At 45.9% G+C, this 19,189-nt stretch overlaps 1 protein-coding gene across 1 annotated transcript; it reads left to right on the forward strand.

The window, feature by feature from the left end:
- Positions 1–399: 399 nt before the first annotated feature.
- Positions 400–3,854, forward strand: SMIM34 (small integral membrane protein 34). The gene has a single exon (XM_059887314.1). It carries the CDS (start codon positions 1,810–1,812, stop codon positions 2,281–2,283), a length of 474 nt encoding a protein of 157 aa, XP_059743297.1. The 5' UTR covers positions 400–1,809; the 3' UTR covers positions 2,284–3,854.
- The last annotated feature ends 15,335 nt before the right edge of the window (positions 3,855–19,189 follow it).

A 19,189-nucleotide genomic window follows, 5' to 3' on the forward strand; every position in this document is an offset into this window, starting at 1 on the left:
CCACCTCTGAATTTTTGTGTTATGCTTAGAAAGGGATGTCCCACTCTGAGATGATAAGCTTAGTGCTCAGTCGTGTCCGACTCTTGCGACCCCATGAGCTGTCATGTGAACAGGCTCCTCTGTCCATGGGATTCTCCACGCAAGAGTACTGGAGTGGGCTGCCATCTCCTTCTCCAGGGGGACTTCCCTAACTAGGAATTGAACCCAGGTCTCCCACGCTCTGGGCATATGCTTTACCAACTGAGCTACATAGGAAGCCCTCAAGAGATGATAAGGGGGAAAAATCTACCATGTTATTTTCTAGTATTAAAATTGTTTTTATTATTAAAACTTTTAAACTATTTTTAATATTAAATTTTTAAAATATTAAAATCTTTCATTTATCTGGACTGTTTTGGGTGAGAGAGATGAGGTGAGAGATGTAGATTCATTATTATCTTGTTTTAATGCTATTTATTGAAAACTCCATCTTTTCTCTCCTGATCACAAATGCCCCTTTATCTACCAAATTCCGATTCCTACTCTACTGATGTTTTACTCTGTTTGGTCTGCCAGTCTATGTATCTTGTCGCACTGTTTGAGTTATTGTAGTTTTACAGGGAAGACTTTTCAAGGAAAAGTTGCACCTGGTTTGGAAGAGCCCCTCATGCCCTTTGCAAAGCCCAGTAAGCCCCAGCTGGACTGTGGGCAAATAAAGCACTCGTTCGTTCAAAAAAACAGTAAACTTATTTTTCTGGCTAGCTAGTTTTAGATTTCTTGCTAGACTAATTTCCACTCATTTCAACTCTTCCTTTCAGAGGTCTCCTAATTAGTCTTGACAGTTGCTTTTTCAGTATGCATAGCTTGTTTATTTCACAAAGAAATCCTATTGATGTTTTTATTGCAATCATGTTAATTTGTATAGATTATCTTAGGGAAAATGGATATCGTTATGATGTTGTGTCTCCTCTTCAAGAACTTGATGTTCTGAACTCTAAACAATGATACAGATCAGCCTATTTGCAGGGCAGGAATAGAGATGCAGACACAGAGAACAGACATGCAGACACAGTGGGCAAAGGAGAGGGTGGGGAGAACTGGGAGATTCGGATTGACATACATACACACTGCTGCTGCTGCTGCTGCTAAGTCACTTCAGTCGTGTCCGACTCTGTGCAACCCCATAGACAGAAGCCCACCAGGCTCCTCCGTCCCTGGGATTCTCCAGGCAAGAACACTGGAGTGGATTGCCATTTTCTTCTCCAATGCATGAAAGTGAAAAGTGAAAAGTGAAAGTGAAGTCGCTCAGTTGTGCCCGACTCGTAGCAACCCCATGGACTACAGCCCACCAGGCTCCTCCATCCCTGGAATTTTCCAGGCAAGAGTACTGGAGTGGGGTGCCACTGCCTTCTCCATACATACACGTACTGGAGTGGGGTGCCATTTTCTTCTCCATACATACACACTACTATGTGTAAAATAGTGAATACAGTAAAATAGTGCTGTGGTCCGTGGCGTCGCAGAGTCAGACACGACTGAGCAACTGAACTGAACTGAGTGAGAAGACGCTGTATAGCACAGGGAGCTCAGCTCAGTCTCTGTGATGACCTAGAGACATGGATGGCAGGGGTGGGAGGCAGGTTCAAGAGGAAGGGGATGTAGGTATGCATACAGCTGATTCGCTTCATTGTACAGCAGAAATGAACACAGTGTTGTAAAGCAATGATGCTCCAATTAAAAAAAATTTAAAATATATTGACATGTGTGTTGTGAGGCTTCTACCTATTGAGCAGAAAAAGCCTCTTTCAGCAGTCCCATTTCCCCACTGACATGAACACACTGCCACTGGCTTGGCCAGGCAGCCTTCAGCCCAGAATGTGGGTCTCACACAAACATCTCTGTTTCTCAGGGCATTGGGCCAACCAGACCCAAGCCAGCCGCATCCTGGGGCACCTGCTGGGGGACCACATGGAGGGAAGAAACAGCAGCAATTCCACCAGGGCCCTGAAGCTTTCAGATGGGACCAGAGCCGCTTGGTATATCCTCACCATCTTTGGCATCTATGGGCTGATTTTCCTCTTCCGATTGGCCAGCAACATCCTCAGAAAGAATGAAAAGTCCTTGGAAGACATTTATTACTCCAATCTGACATTTGAACTTGAAAAGAAAGGGCTCCAGAGCAAGGCAGCCAGATGCTCTTCACTGACCATTAGCCACAGAGCTGTCCTGCGGCCCAACCAGGCCAGCCCAGAGACAAAGGGTGGGAACAGCAGCCCCCACGCTGAAATCCAAGAGATCCCTTGAAAGTCGAGGCAAGGAGGCCTCTACAGCTGAGGTTCAAACTTCTTGCTTGAGGGAGCAGCTTTGGGCTTACCTGGAACCTTGGGAGGTGAGTCGAGCCCTTGAGCGGGGCCGCAGGTGCATGGGGGTGGGCCCAAAAGCCAGCATCCTGTTTCCTTCTCAGGCTTCCTGATGCTCTGAGATGAGCAGGAGTAGCAGCTTTCAGCCCTACTCACCCTTCACTGGAAAACTTTATGCTCCAGACAAGGACATGGGACATCCACTGTTCTCAAAGGAATCTGGTAGGCTCCTGGGGCATGTGTGAAGGTAGCCTCTTGTCATACAAAGAAGGCTGAATTTGGAGTCAAATGCCTTGGATGAAATTCAACTTCTAGAGGGTCATATGAGCCTGACTGGCTGGTGGCTCACGTGGAACATGTGAGGGTTGGGATATATGGTCTCAAAGGGCCATTCATTCTAAAACTCTGTCTAAAATATCGAACCAAAATAGTCAATATCAACATCCTAATTTTCAGAAGTTCTTCATTTTCATTGAGAGTGCAGGATCCATTTTAAAAAAATGTATTAGTTTTGGAGTCAGAAGAATCAGACCCTACTCTGAGTTAGACTCTTGACCACTTTGATGTCCTTGCACACACCACTCACCTCTCCCAACCTTAGTTTCCTTACAGATAATGAGGATAACGATGCCAGTTTTCTGCCAACCTTGCAAAGCAGATGAGAGCTCATGAAATCATGTATATGAACGTATTTTGAAAAGTAAAATAAATATGCAAATATAAACCTCATTGTGGTGGTGGTGATGATGGTGGCTGATGTTAAATTATGGTGATGGTAGTATTGGCGGTGTTAATGATTGTGGGGTTGGTGGTGGTTGATGGTCAGGGTTGATGGTGGTCTTGGTGGTTGACAGTTGAGTTGATGATGGTGATGGTGGTGGTGACTGATGTTGTTATTGATGGCATCGGTGGTGGTTGATGGTCAGTGTTGACGGTGGTCTTGGTTGTTTATGTTGATGATGGTGGTCGTGGGGGTTGTTGATGGTGTTGGTGTTGGTAGTTGGTGTTGATGGTGTTGTTGGTGGTTGATAGTGTTGATGGTGGTCTTGGTGGTTGATGTTGATGATGGTGGTGGTGGTGGTGGTTGTTGATGGTGTTGTTGGTAGGGGTTGGTGCTGTTGTTGATGGTGGTGGTGGTAGTGGTGATGCTACTGTGGTCCAGGAAATGACTAGCCTACTGGTAATAGCTGTAAGTAATGGCTGCATTACTTGATTCTAAAGGAGAACCCATCTGCATCAAAGTTGATGATGTGTGCTCTAAATCAAGTCCATGAGATTCAAGTTGTACACGTAGACAAAATAGTCACTTTTAGTTTTCATTACTGTAGATATCATATGATTCATTCAAATGTTTCACAAACATCTGTAACTTATATTCTTGTCTCTGCTTCAAAAAGAAATAAGATCTTGCCTACATGACTGATTCATTTAGAGAGATTGTGATTAGCTGAATTTCTACAAGTGGCTTTCAGTAGGCAGAGAGAAAAAGTATGTTTTGTACCAACCTCTGTGAAGTTTATCTGGCTGGGCTTTTGGATGGGTCCCCTGAACAACAAATAAAAAAATTTTCCCCTGTCTATGCGCAGTGGTCTATAATTAACTGCATGATTTCATAAAGGTTAAATTAAATGCCATGCTTTTTTTTTTTAAAGGATGAGATAGACTTCCAACTATTTTTCTTTTTTTCATATTTTCCACATGATCATCTTACAGGCTCTCCAGCAAAAGTGTTTGTTGGTTTGTTTATATAGTTAGGTCTGGGCATCACCCACGTTTGAGACTCTTACGGGGCAGGATAAAACAGTAGACACAAAGACAGACAAAAATGTAATCCACAGTGAATAGGAATGTGTGTGTGTACAGTCGTTTCCATCATGTCTGACTCTGTGTGACCCCATGGACTGTAGCCTGCCAGGCTCCTCTGTCCATGGGATTCTCCAAATCAAGAATACTGGAGTGGGTTGCCCTGTCCTCCTCCAGGGGATCTTCCCAACCCAGGGGTCAGATCCATGGCATCTCCTGTGTCTTCTACATCACAGGTAGATTCTTTACCACTGAGCTACCCGGGAAGCTCGAATAGGAATGCAGAATGCACTAAAATGGGAGCACAAGGTCAGAACTGAAGTGAATTTGAAGATAAAATACATACTCTGTCTTGTTGGTTGCTTCCTTCTAATGGATCTTCCTCTTCCTCAATCCAACATCTCCTTAATTTGCATTTGGGAATGCATATGGCTCTAATCTAATCTAAATATCAATAACCTCAGATATGCAGATGACACCATCCTTATGGCAGAAAGTGAAGAGGAACTCAGAAGCCTCTTGATGAAAGTGAAAGTAGAGAGTGAAAAAGTTGGCTTAAAGCTCAACATTCAGAAAACGAAGATCATGGCATCCGGTCCCACCACTTCATGGGAAATAGATAGGGAAACAGTGGAAACAGTGTCAGACTATTTTTCTGGGCTCCAAAATCACTACAGATGGTGACTGCAGCCATGAAATTAAAAGACGCTTACTCCTTGGAAGGAAAGTTATGACCAACCTAGATAGCATATTCAAAAGCAGAGACATTACCTTGCCAACAAAGGTTCGTCTAGTCAAGGCTATGGTTTTTCCTGTGGTCATGTATGGATGTGAGAGTTGGACTGTGAAGAAGGCTGAGCGCCGAAGAATTGATGCTTTTGAACTGTGGTGTTGGAGAAGACTCTTGAGAGTCCCTTGGACTGCAAGGAGATCCAACCAGTCCATTCTGAAGGAGATCAGCCCTGGGATTTCTTTGAAGGAATGATGCTAAAGCTGAAACTCCAGTACTTTGGCCACCTCATGCGAAGAGTTGACTCATTGGAAAAGACTCTGATGCTGGGAGGGATTGGGGGCAGGAGGAGAAGGGGACAACAGAGGATGAGATGGCTGGATGGCATCACTAACTCAATGGACGTGAGTCTGAGTGAACTCCAGGAGTTGGTGATGGACAGGGAGGCCTGGCGTGCTGCGATTCATGGGGTCACAAAGTCAGACACGACTGAGCGACTGATCTGATCTGATGGATCTAAGAAAGATGAAACTACTCCCAGCTCACGACCTGATCCCATTAGTGCATCTTATCTCCAGCCTCACGAATGTGGACCAAGCTGGACCCATGACCCAAGTAAGCCCACCCCATTAGAATGATGGGAAGGACTTCCATGGGGAATTATGGAATACAGAAGCCCTCTCTTGTGCTGGATGGTGTTAAATCCAGAGCTGAGTTTGAAATTGCTGGAGCCATTCTGTCATCATGGGCAAAGCCAATGTGAGGGCAAAAGCCAACATAAAGTGGAGACATGAGGAAATTACAGAGGCTAGACTTCTAATCAGACTGTGCCCAAAGGCTTCATTTCCCCCTGGACTGTTTTAGTTAATGAGCCAATAAATTTCCTTTATTAAGTCCTTTAGAGATAAGCTTCCTGTCCCCCTCAACCAAAAATATCCTTAATGATACCACTGGGGAAATCATCTCCTGAGGGAAGTGGACCTTGGAGGGGAATTAGATAAAAGCAATGTGATGTGGTAAAGTGGGATCACGTCTTTCACCAAGATTTTTTATATTTATATGATTTTGTGTTTACGGGGAAAACACACTATGCTTATGTCAGCTCACTAGTTACTTGCAAGTTCTTATAATTTGACCTCTCAAAGGGCATTCAGTGAGATTTCATTCCATTTAATCCCCATCCCTGACTCTTGTCATGGAAGCTCCTAAGAGGGCCTGTCATGTTAGACGTGAGGTCAGGACTGGCTCTAAGGGTATTTCCTAAGAACCAAAACCACTGTCTTCCCGTTGACACCCAGACACAGGTACATGGGATCCAAGCACGTCTTCCCTGGCCACTTAACTCCTGCCTGATCCAACTTCATCACTCTCTGGGGAGCTGGTCTGAGTGTTTGCCAGGGAGACGTGTTCTTGGATGGGAATTGTGTATGCTCCATTTTAAGCTAGTCTGGTGGGAAAGAACCTCAGGTATTAAGGATATTTTGTGCCCAGTCCCTTAAATCTAAACTGTTCAGGCTTATAGCAATTAATCACTTTCTGTGCAAAGCCTATGTAGTTGAACCAGTAGGGAAGGGACCCGCACCATAGCCTGTGTTCAAGTCAGCGAGTGGGGAAGAGATATGCATGTTTCATCAACCCTGGTGGAGATGAAAGAACAGCAAACTGAGTCCCAATATTCTAGACACTTTTGCTTTCATTGTGCTATGGTAAATTTCCCCCAAGATCAGCAAATCAGGTCAGATGAATGTCTTCCTCTGAAATGGAAATTATTTAAAACTGATGTAGAATGAATCTGGTTCACTGTCTCCAGGAATGGCTTCCTCTTGGATTTGTGGCTTATGGTCCTAGTGAAGTGAAAGACTCCTGTCTGACTCTTCGTGACCCCATGGACTGTAGCCCTCTAGGCTCCTCTGTCCATGGAATTCTCCAGCCAAGAATACTGGGATGAGTAGCCATGCCCTTCTCCAGGGGATCTTTCCAACCCAGAGACTGAACCCGGGCCTCCAGCATTGCACACAGATTCTTTATAGTCTGAGCCAGGGAAGCCCTGATTTGTACCAAATCAAAAATCGAGGTTACCAGAGCTTCCCTGGTTGATTGGAACACATTGATTCATTTTTTTCCCCCACTGTGTCTTGTGGGATGTGGGATCTAGTTCCCCAATCAGGGGTTGAACCTCTGCCCCCTGCATTGGAAGTGCAGAATCTTAACCACTGGACCACCAGGGAAGTCCAGAACACATCTATTCTAAATAAAAGTCTAATAAGCTCTGCTGCATTATGACTTACCTGGTGTGACATAATTATCACAAGACAATATTAAAAAAAAATAATGTAGAGGGGAAACGTTTGTTAATAGTTACCTGACTCTTCATATAATGGCAGGTGGCTCTGATTCTCAGAAATGATTCTGATTGTCTAGACCTCAATCAGAGCAGAAATGTCAACTCGCCCTTCAATTAAAGTTAGAGATCTTCTCCTGGCGAAATTGAAACCAATTTTAGCTCACTCATGAAAAAAAAAAGGTGGTGGGGGGGTGGGGGTGGCGGATCTGTGAGAAGGCAGCTGAGCGAGCTCACAGAATCGAGGGCAGCAGCTTTCCCAGGCCTAGGGAAGAAGAGAGGTCAGTCCACCCAAGGTCCTCACTGAGTGGCCCCAGCTGAAGGGCCTTCTCTCCAAGGCCCTCCCAGAAGATGGCAAGCTCCCATGCCGTCTCTTTGTGCCTCTGCTCATGTTTCAAATGTTAGAGGAGAGCATTGCATGGGATCAGGTATACCAGGTGTCTGCCCTTTAGACCAAGGAGGACCCAGGGAGTGCAGAGCTCTGATTGGCTGAGGTTGGGTCACGTGCTCACTCACAGGACCTGCAGGGGCACTATGTCTATGAAGAAAATGCCAACAAACCGAGCCATTGCTCAAGTATCACCCTCTGAAACTTTCTTGACCCCAAAGGCAGATTTGTTTGCTCCTCCAGGGCTTCCATAGCACTTGGTAAACACTTGGATGGGTCAAAGAGAAAAGTTTACACAACAGAATTTCTCCAAGGAGGGAACTGCGTTTGTTTACCAAGTATTTGGTACAGGAAGTGAGACCTCAGAGCCTCCTGAGTATGGGTGGGACTATTCTACAGGAGACAAGGAGTGGAATTTGCTTCTCAAGAGAGATGGGAAGAGGAAAAGACGGCGGAGAGATTTAGGGATCTCGCTGGATGGCAGGACAGCTGAGAAAATGTCTCCAGCGACTGGCCCACCATCATGCCCACCAGTCCTGATCTACAATGATAGGAAACTCCTGAGACGAATGCTTGAAGTGAGTGGTCCGGGAGACCGTGAAGGGACTTGGTGATGGGTTGAGTCTGGGGCAAGCAAAGTTGAGGCAGCAGGCGGACATGGATGCTGGGGACAGAAGCACTTTAATTCCAGTTTAGCTTTAGCTGAAACATCAAGAAGTAGCAAATGGACTTGTGGACACACAGGGGTAAGGGGAGGGTGGCACAAATTGAGAGAGTAGCATTGCCGTATATTGTATATATGCTACCATGCGCGAAGTAGATCGTCAGCCTGAAGCAGCTCTATAGCACACGGAGCCCAGCTCAGTGCTCTGTGATGAAGTAGAGGGGTGGAATAGGCGATGCGGGAGGGAGGCTTATGAGGGAGAGGATATGTGCATGTATATATAGCTGATTCACATTGTTATACAGCAGAAATCAACACAACATCATAAAGCAATTATCCTCCAATTAAAAATAATAAGTTTTTTTTTTTAATAAAAAAAAAAGAAGAAACAAAAGTCATGGGGAAGCTGGTGTCAAATTTAACCAAATCCCTGTAGAGTGGGTGCAGGGAAGCAAGAGGGTGGAGTGAGTGCCTTCAGGGGGAACCCGAAAACTCAGTCCATTTTTAGAACACGAATCGTGTAAGACTGCAAATATCGGTCCCCAGTCTGTGTCCCTTAGTGGCCCATGAAAACATGACTTTAAGAACAAGGACAACATCTTATGAATTTTGACATCACCCACTCCTTCCAGAACACACAAGAAATATTTGCTGAATGAGTGAATGATTCATACATGAGTGTGTCAGCTTAGTTATTTACAATGAGTGCTATTCCCTTTGGGACAGTAGGTACAATTTTTTCTAGGTACTTTCTTCTGGTGGAAATGTCCAGTCCTCAAAATATAATGAGCATGGAATTTCTACAAGGAGGCTGGTTGTTGTTTAAGGCCTGCTTTCAATAAGCAAAAGGAGTTGGGTTATTATTGTTTATAATTTCTATGTTGACAAAGTACACCTATCTTTCCAATCTCATTTTAGTCCTTAGAACAAAAATGGGAGGTGGGTTATCCTCCTGCTCTTGGCCCTGATGGCACCCTTTCCACCCATACTCCAAACTCATACGTCCAAACTCTTCAAACCAGCTCCGACATCCTCTCCTTCAGAAAGCCTTTTCCCTTTACCCAGTATCATACTGATCTGCTAAAAAAAAAAAAAATAGCAATACTTATTTAAAAATAGCAGCTAAAATGAAAGGACCTGGTGTATACCAGGCATTCGTGTTCTACGTGTATTATTTCATTTGCCTTGTTATCCATCCTCTGCATCCCGGGTCCTATACTGCCTCTATGTTAACACCCACAAATGAAGCTGGAGATAAACCACACAGTCATTTGATCAGAGGCAGTTTCTATAAAGAATGATTAAATGATGATAAGGAAGAAACTATAAAAATGCAGAGAGAATACTAAAGTATACCTTAGAGGTGAGGGAGAGTGCCCAGGGAAGAGCCAACTTGGAAGGGGGGGGTCACTTCCCCAAGGCTGGGGTGCAGATCTTGTTATAGCAGATGTAGCTGCAGCCACTGGGCGGTGGACAGGCTCACAGGGTTGACTGGTCCACAGTCTCTAAGTAGCAGTTAACAGTTTCTCTGGCCCGGGAGAGTCAAGGCTGAAGGATGGGTGGGTATGGAGAATCAGAGTGTAGGGAGCCCACTCACAGGCAGGTTCGCACACAGTCTGGTGTGCACTGCACCCATGACGGGAAGACTACAGAAAACAGCTGTCTAGGACAGAGGCCAGCAGAGGCTAGTGGATGGCTGGTAGGGAAGTGGGTCATTGGTACTGTGCATGGACTGAAAATTTGTGCCACCTCCCACCAAATTCCTGTGTTGAAGTCCTAATGCCCAATGTGATGATATTAGAATGCAGGGCTCTGGGGATAAGGGCTTTTGGATGTAGGGCTTTGGGGTGATAAGCCTTCCCAGCTGACACAGTGGTGAAGGACCCACCTGTCAATGCAGGAGATACTGGTTCAATCCCTGAGTTGGGAAGATCCCCTGAGCAAGGAAGTGGCAACCCAGTCTAATGTTCTTGCCTGGATAATCCCAAGGACAAAGGATCCTGGAAGGCTATAGTCCTTGAGATAGCAAAGATTTGGACTCGACTGAGCACGAACACACACAAGGTTTAGACGAGGTCATGAGGGTGGGACCCGCTACCATGGGATTGTGTCTTCATAGGAAGAAAGACACAGGCTATGCACTCTTTGTAAGAGAAGCATGTAGAAAGTGTCAGTGATTTGGGACAATGTGCTGCAACAGAACTGAAAAGCGGCTAAATGAACCTCAGGTCAGAGCAGAAAAGGGAATTTATGTCATTCACCATCAGCATTAGCAGTATAATTCGACACACTGGCAAATTTAATGAAATGAAACCAACCAGCAGGCTGATGTTGATGAGCCTCCAATAAAAGTCGCAAATGTCAAATTAAGCCACATCATTTCCATGACATGGATTTTCCGCTCTCATGTGTGCACAAATCCTGAAGTTCTTCAGAGAGTATTGTAATTATTATTTGCCAGGGAGATGCTGAGCTATCTGCCCCCGAGTCGTGTTCCTCCTGGGTTGTTTGAAACCCTGACTGCCTTGTGCCTTCTGCACTCAGCTAACCCAGAGCCCAGGCAAGCACTTTCATGCATGCGTGTCTTCATTAGCAGGAAGTGCAGAGGAGAGCCCCTCTAGGCCAGGCAGGGTCCTTTATCACACACCCCCTGCTGTGTAAACCCACTTAGCACGAGTTGTATTAGAAATTTTAATTAGCAGAAAACAAGTAAGTGTGTGTGTGGGGGGGTGGGGGTGGGCGGGTCCCAGCTAGATCCCAGGCTGTGTCCCCTGCTGGGTTGGATGTGTCTGAGCAAGTGTTGGTGAGGATCTTTGCGCAAAGGACAGAGAACAGATCTCCTCCTGGGGAAAGAGAGATGCAAGGAAGTAAGTGTAGGACTCTCTTGGGTCCTGAGGGCCCAGAAGCCCTAGCAAGAACCCTGAGATTTACTGGGGGCTACTAACATCACACCTGGAGAATAAAATGGCAACCCACTCCAGTATTCTTGCCTGGAGAATCCCACGGATAGAGGAGCCTGGCGGGCTACAGTCCATGGGGTCGCAAGAGTTGGACATGACTTAGCGACTAAACCACCACCACCACCCCCATCACTAACATCACAAGCACTCCCTGAACCATACGGTGGCCGGAGGCATGTGGTGTGCTGACTGGCTTCTGTCTGGAGCGGGAGTTGACACAGCCTCTTCCGAAACAGCCTGCATTTCATGGGAGACAGGTGAACACTTCAACTGAACTCAGGGCACTCAGTAGAGGGGGTTTGGAAAGATGGGAAGTGGGCGGCGACCACGTGTCCTTTAAAGGTGCCAAAGGAAGAGAAGAAAACGAACATGTAATGATCACTACCAAACACTGGGCACTTTGATGCACACTAGCCCAGGTGGTCCTTTCACAAACATCATGAGGTGGGTGCTATTAGGGAGCTGAGGCGCAAAACAGGTAAGAAACCTTGTATCTTGTCAAACAGCAGGCAAGAGACTCAAAGCTAAGTTCATGCAATGTTTTCCCAAATTATTTGTCCAAAACATGCCTTAATTTTCATCCAAGGTGAGGAATGGGAAGACTACTGCTTCAGGCTAGGATCATTTCTCTCTCAGGTCCTGTGCACACAGTGGGCTGGCTGGGGCTCTGCTCTGCATCCTGCTGGCCTCGCTCTGAGACGTGGGTTTCTGAAGCAATCACTGTCTCTCTTGATGACTAAATGCTCCAGCCCAGGAGAGACACACATCACATGAGCCCACCACTCACAAGCTAAAGAAGCTCTTGGTCCTCCCAACCGCAAGGGGGAGGGCAAGTGCCCTCCGGGAGTTTGTGATGGACAGGGAAGGCTGGCATGCTGCAGTCCGTGGGGTCGCAAAGAGTCGGACATGACCGAGCAACTGAACTGAACTGAACTGATCATTAATCTTAAGCCCATACAGCTGGTCCATGGTAAAATGGTCAGAGGGCATGAAAAGATTAAAGGCAGGAGGAGAAGGGGACGACAGAGGATGAGATGGTTGGATAGCATCACCAACTCAATGGACATGAGTTTGAGTAAACTCTGGGAGATGGTGATGGACAGGGAAGCCTGGCGTGCTGCAGTCCACAGGGTCACAAAGGGTCAAACATGACTTAGCAACTGAATAACAATTCCCGGTGCTGAGTGTTCAGAAACATTACCATCATCCCCAGTGGCCAACAGACCAGGGGTTTCGTGACCTCATATGAGAGATGTGTCTCACTGGGGGTAACACCTCAACAGTGGGTTGGGGGTGACCCCCAACAGCAGGCTGGAGGAGGGTGAAAAGTGAGACACGTTCATGTGTGTGCATGCACGCACACACACACACACACACACACACACAGAGTGGTGGATCATCTGCTGGGCAGTGAAGTTAGGTTTCTTCCTAACAGCGCTTCCTTCCTGCCATTTGTAGGGGGTGCTGGACTCATTGCCCTGGAGGAGAATAAAGATGCCAGGCCATAAACCTGAGGGCAGGCCCTGTTCCTGTGAAGCCCAGGCTGAGCTACTTTCCTGAAGAGGGAGGCAGAGGACAGGGCCGACTAGAGGAGAGCATGCGGGCAGAGGTGTTCCCATGCCCAGGCCCAGAAAGACCTTCTTTCGTTGGGGGAACAGAGGGTCCTCGGCCAATTCACTCTTGGATCCCTCAAGGTGGCTGGGGCCTCCTGGGCCAGTGGCCTTGGGGCACACACCTCTGTGGGCCAGATCCTGGCCTTGAGGTTGCTAGCCCCAGCAGGACTCCCAGCAGGACTCCAGTGCCCAGGAGCTGGGGCCACAGGGTCAGATGTGGGCACACCCATAGTTCTGCACAGTTAGCATAGGAGAGTGGTGGCCTCAGCGTCTCACCAACACTCTGGCCTTGGAGGTGGGGTAAGGAGCCCCAAACAATGCTGGAGTCCAGTGTGATTGATTTAAAGCAATAAGCCTAATGTTTCCTGCACAACCAACTTTGTGGAATAAGACTCAAGATAGCGCACATAAGCACACATCTATTTATATATATATACATATATAGATATATGGTGACTGTTTTAGTTTAGGGGATCTTTCTGGAGGCGGGGTGTTGTGGTTGGTAAAACCAGTTACCAAAGTTTCCTCCTTTTTTTGATGACAAGCACGATTTGTGCCAGGTCTTAACCACACTAATACTTACAAACTGAATTCAGATTTCTGCTACTATCAATCTTTAAACTGACAAGCTTGATCTCCCAATTATACAAAATTCGTTTCAGTGAGTTAAATGTGACAGCCAAAAATAAAAGTACAGAAGTATTTTCTAGAAAAGCACATAGTGGTAACTCTTAGGGCCCAGGGAGCAGGCTGAGATTGGGTAGGACTGTGAGGCTCCTGAGAAACCAAGGTTCTGTCTCCAGTTCTGGGAGATATTGACAGGGTGTGGCCTAGTAAGTCATCATGGAGACATACACATACTGCCCCCTGGTGGTCCTTCTGCCACCCTGCAAAAATCTTCAAAGGGTCACTAACTCTAGCAAAGCCTTGTTCTTTCTCTCAAGCCCTTAGTATCCCCCAGTGGAACTTGAAGTAAAGAAGAGGGTATCCACAAGGCTCCCATCAGGAGAAGGAACGAAGGGAAGAGTTCTATGAGTTTCTCTAGCCATCCATGATGCAATACTTTGCTTCAGTCCAAGCTTGGACTGCAAGGAGATCCAACCAGTCCATCCTAAAGGAAATCAGCCCTGAATATTCATCGGAAGGACTGATGCTGAACCTGAAACTCCAATACTTTGGCCACCTGATGTAAAGAACTGACTCACTTGAAAAGACCTTGATGCTGGGAATTATTGACGGCGGGAGGAGAAGGGGACGACAGGGGATGAGATGGTTGGATGGCATCACTGACTCAATGGACATGAGTTTGAGTAAACTCCAGGAGTTGGTGATAGACAGGGAGGCCTGGCGTGCTGCAGTCCATGGGGTCGCAAAGAGTCAGACACGACTGAGCGACTGAACTGAACTGAACTGAAGCCCTACATTGCTGCCTGGCAGGCTACTTCTTGGTCCTGCCTGGATGCAGGCTTGACCCCTCCCTGGGCCAGTGGGGGTGGATCCTGGTGGTCTTTGTTGGCTTCCTTGTTGTCAGGCTGAACAAGATGTCCCAAGCTCATCTTGTACATTTCCTTCCCCAGACCTAGAATCAAAGGGTCCCTGATTCTTCCAGTAGGAAATACAATGTGAAAGCCACTCAGGCGAGTCTGACTCTTTGCGACCCCATGGACTGTACAGTCCATGGGATTCTGCAGGCCAGAACACTGGAGTGGGTAGCCGCTCCCTTCTCTGGGGGATCTTCCCAACCCAGGGATCGAACTCAGGTCTCCCGCATTGCAGGCAGATTCTTTACCAGCTGAGCCACCGGGGAAGCCCAGGAAATACTATAAATAGACTGTAATCTGGAGGGTAGGAGTATACTTTGCTACTGGATTTGTTTCTTTTGTTTACTGACATGATAAGCAATTAGGTTCATTAGCTTCATTTTTCTAGCATATTGTAGAGATCACTGTGTTTTAGTTGTTTTTTTTTTTAATGTAAAATGTTTACATTTTCTAGTCAAAGCTATAAAACAAGGTACATTCAGAAAAGACTTCTTACTTTTTTCCTCCCTCCTGTTATGTCCCTTCCCCTATAGGTAAGCATTTTTATTTAGTGTTAGGTTTATTCTTCTGTTGTTTATATTTGAATATGCAAGCAAATATGCATATCATTTATCATTTACACACATGTATTTACACAAAGGTCACATTATACAGTCTCTTCTATATTTCTGAGCATGTTTCTCAAATCCATACATAACTGAAGATTGGATGAGAGAGAAGAAAATAATTATTGTCTTAGAATTGACTTCATTGTATTAAACAATGTTTTCACATCACTCCAGGCCACAGGGCCCTGTTGGGTAGAGGGGGGAAAGGGGTGGTTGAACAGAGGGGAGGCTCTAGGATTACCATGACCGCTTCACCCAAGCAAACAGACTTCTCTTCTCCATGTTAAGCAACCATATCAATTTTGATCTGAAAATGGTTCCTGTTACTAAAATTCTAAGAGAAAATGGCCACAATTGTCAACCCAAATCTGCTGATTCTATCCTCTGAGAAAGGTGCTTGGAGAGCACAGGATTCAATCCTATTGTCTGGTGTTGCCTAAACTTGAGTCCCAAGAAAACCTTCTTGGGAAGAAAATCCCCATCCATTCAACCGTCAAGTAAAGGACCTGCTAAATCATTTTGTCCATATCTTCATTTGACGGAATCCATTATGCACATTTATGAAACATCTTTAGCTCTAAGGAGATAAGAAAATACAAAGGAAAAGCAAGAGGCTGCTGGAGTTTGAAGTGAACTGTCATTTTGCCTCGAGTGTACAAAATTTAAGTCTTTGCAGGCAGGGTATTGAATTAGCTCAAGAACTGCCGCCCCAGTGAAAGACAGGCACACAGGCTGACTTTCTTTTGCTATTCACCATACCCTCATTATGCCACCTGGAAAAAACACTCTTGATTGTTAAAGTGGGCAGGCAGTGGGCACAAAGTCCATATGTTCAGTTCAGTTCAGTCATTCAGTCATGTCCGACTCTTTGCGACCCCATGGACTGCAGCACGCCAGGCCTCCCTGTCCATCACCAGCTCCCAGAGCTTGCTCAAACTCATGTCCATTGAATCAGTGATGCCATCCAACCATCTCATCCTCTGTCGTCCCCTTCTCCTCCAACCTTCAATCTTTCCCAGCATCAGGGTCTTTTCCAATGAGTCAGTTCTTCTCCTCAGTTCTTCCAATGAATATTCAGGACTGATTTCCTTTAGGATTGACTGATTTGATCTCCTTGCAGTCCAAGGACTTTAAAGAGTCTTCTCCAATGCCACAGTTCAAAAGCACAAATTCTTCAGCGCTCAGCCTTCTTCACAATCCAACTTTCATACCCATATATGACTACTGGAAAAACCATAGATTTGACTATTATACAGACCTTTGTCAGCAAAGTGATGTCTTTGCTTTTTAATATGCTGTCTAGGTTTGTCATAGCTTTCCTTCCAAGGAGCAAGTGTCTTTTAATTTCATGGCTGCAGTCACTGTCCATAGTGATTTTGGAGCCGAAGAAAATAAAATCTGTCATTGCTTCCATTTTTTTCCCTATTTGCCATGAAATGATGGGATCAGATGCCATGACCTTCATTTTTTGAATGTTGAGTTATAAGCCAGCCTTTTCACTCCCCTCTTTCACCCTTATCAAGAAGCTCTTTAGTTCCTCTTCACTTTCTGCCATTAGAGTAGTATCATCTGCATATCTGGGGTGGTTCATATTTCTCCCGGCAATCTTGATTCCAGCTTGTGGTTCATCCAGCCCAGCATTTTGCATGATGTGCTCTGCATAGAAATTAAATAAGCTGGATGACAATACACAGCCTTTTTGTACTCCTTTCCCAATTTTGAACCAGTCAGTTGTTCCATGCAAGGTTCTAACTGTTGCTTATTGACCCACATACAGGTTTCTCAGGAGACAGGTAAGGTGGTCTGGTATTCCCATCTCTTGAAGAATTTTCCAGTTTGTTGTGATCCACACAGTCAAAGGCTTTAGTGTAGTCAATGAAGCAGAAGTAGATGTTTTTCTGAAATTCCCTCGCTTTCTCTATGATCCAACAAATGTTGGCAATTTGATCTTTGGTTCCTCTGCCAACATGTTCATCTGGAAGCTTTCAGTTCACGTACTGCTGAAGTCCAGCTTGAAGGATTTTGAGCATAACCTTATAAGCATGCGAAATGAGTGCAATTGTATGGTAGTTTGTACAATTAATCACTTGTTGGAGTTACTGATACTATTCCAATCTGTATACATGAAGTCAGTAGATTTTTAGTTTGACTTTAAATAATTGGTTAGACATGAATGCACAGAGATGTCAGTGGATGGAGTGACTGGTGAAGCCCACACTCAGGATCCCATCTGATTGCATTTATCCAGCCCTTCTCTGGACCATAATGGAGAATGAATCTGTAAGAAGAACACCATCCCTGGGCAGCTGGAAGGTGTTTCAAAGAGCATCAACTGAAATCTGTGTCCTCCACATACAGGAGAGTGTAGGATCCTATGTAATCTTATTAGACGAGCTCCTAACACATTTGGAAGGGGGGGTTGGGTTTCAAGCTTAGGTCGTACTAGACCTAAGAAATGAAGAAAGGCTGTTAGCAGCAGACATACCTTAGAGCAGGAGAGACAGTCTGTGAGCAGCAGACCAGGCTTGAGACCTCGTCTGTACAATCACCGAGCCCACATCGTGAACAACACTTATTGTTAACCTGCTCGGGATGAATCTAGTGGTTAAGAAAAGGTGAAAGTTTGCTTAACGAGGCAGAGACATCCATAGTGTATTTCGGCAGCTAAATATTTCAAACAAAAAGTCTGGGGTGCTTATTAAAAGGTCACCTCTCGCCAGTCTATCTCCAAAATTCTCATCTCAGGGAAGCGCACCTGCCTGAGGACATCTTCCCAACCACCTGCTGGGGCCCAGGATGTGCTGAGATCCTGCAGGTCTCCTCCACCCCGGAGGGAAGTCAGGGGTGATGGAGCATCTGCAGGGAAAAGAGGATTGAGACTGGGTTCTCACACACAAGAGGCTGTTTAAAATGCAGGTTCCTGGGTTGGGCTCCATATCCAACATGTCAGAACCCTTGTGGGGGAGACTGGCAATCCGTGTACAAATTTGAACCCCCTCTCAGGGGATTCCGAGGAGATGGTCCTTGAACTTCCTTTGGGGCTTTAAATATGGGGAGTGGGAGGTGAAGCAGAAGCCAGGCTGGGAAAGAGCATCTGGAGAGGTAGAATGAGGAGTGAGTGACAGAAGGGAGCCGCGAATCCTCATTCAGCCCTTCACTCGAACACCCACTTGACATCGATGACCCCCAACAGTTGTCATCTTCCCATCTCACAAATAAGGAAGCAAAAGCACAGAAAGGCTGACCTCTCTGTAAAAGGCAGAGAGGATACGGTCCTCTAGATCAGCTCTGGGGCTGCACTTACCACCCCCGAGCAAGGACCAGGCAGGCAGTTCTTGGTCTTTGAAATCGTGGGTCATCAGGTCTTCAAGAGGACACGCTGAGAACAGAGGCCAGGCTGTGAAGAGTGGGGAGGGCGTGAGGAAACAGAAATCGCCCATTTGGGGAACTTCCCTGGTAGTCCATCAGTTAAGAACCCACCTTTCAAGGCAGGGGACGTGGGTCCCATCTCCAAGCAGGGAGCCTAGATCCCACATGTTGTGGGACAACTAAGCCCAGGGCAGAAGACAAGATCCTGACACAGACAAAAATAAAATGAACAATTAAAAAAAAAAAAGAAACAGTGCTATTTGCATTCTTATTTCAAGTGTGTGTGTGTGTGTGTGTGTGTGTGTGTGTCTGTGTGTGTGTATGTGAAGGGCAGTGTGTGTGTGTGTGTGAAGGTGTGTGTGTGTGTGTATGTGAAGGTGTGTGTGTGTGTGTATGTGAAGGTGTGTGTATGTGAAGGTGTGTGTGTGTGTGTGTGAAGGTGTGTGTGTGTGTGGTCTGCAAAGTCAGGAAACCAATTATGCCTGAGCAATAGGTTCGTTGTTGTTCAGTGGCTAAGTCGTGTCCAACTCTTTAGTGACTCCATGGATTGTAGTTAGCCAGGCTCCTCTATCCACTGAGCCATGTTAGTTACAAATAACTAGTTAGTTTTCAAATATTGGCCCAATATTTTCCTTGGCCCTGCTAGCTCAGTTGGTTAAGAATCTGCTTGCAGTGCAGGAGACCTGGGTTCAATCCCTGGGCTGGGAAGATCCCCTGGAGAAAGGAAAGGCTACCCCACTCCAGTATTCTGGCCTGGAGAATCCCAAAGAGTCAGACACGACTGAGTGACTTTCTCTTTCACTTTTCACTTTTCTTGGCCCAATCCTTTCTAG

The sequence above is a fragment of the Bos taurus genome, chromosome 1 (genome assembly GCF_002263795.3).
Source record: "Bos taurus isolate L1 Dominette 01449 registration number 42190680 breed Hereford chromosome 1, ARS-UCD2.0, whole genome shotgun sequence".
In the NCBI taxonomy this organism is placed as follows: domain Eukaryota; kingdom Metazoa; phylum Chordata; class Mammalia; order Artiodactyla; family Bovidae; genus Bos; species Bos taurus.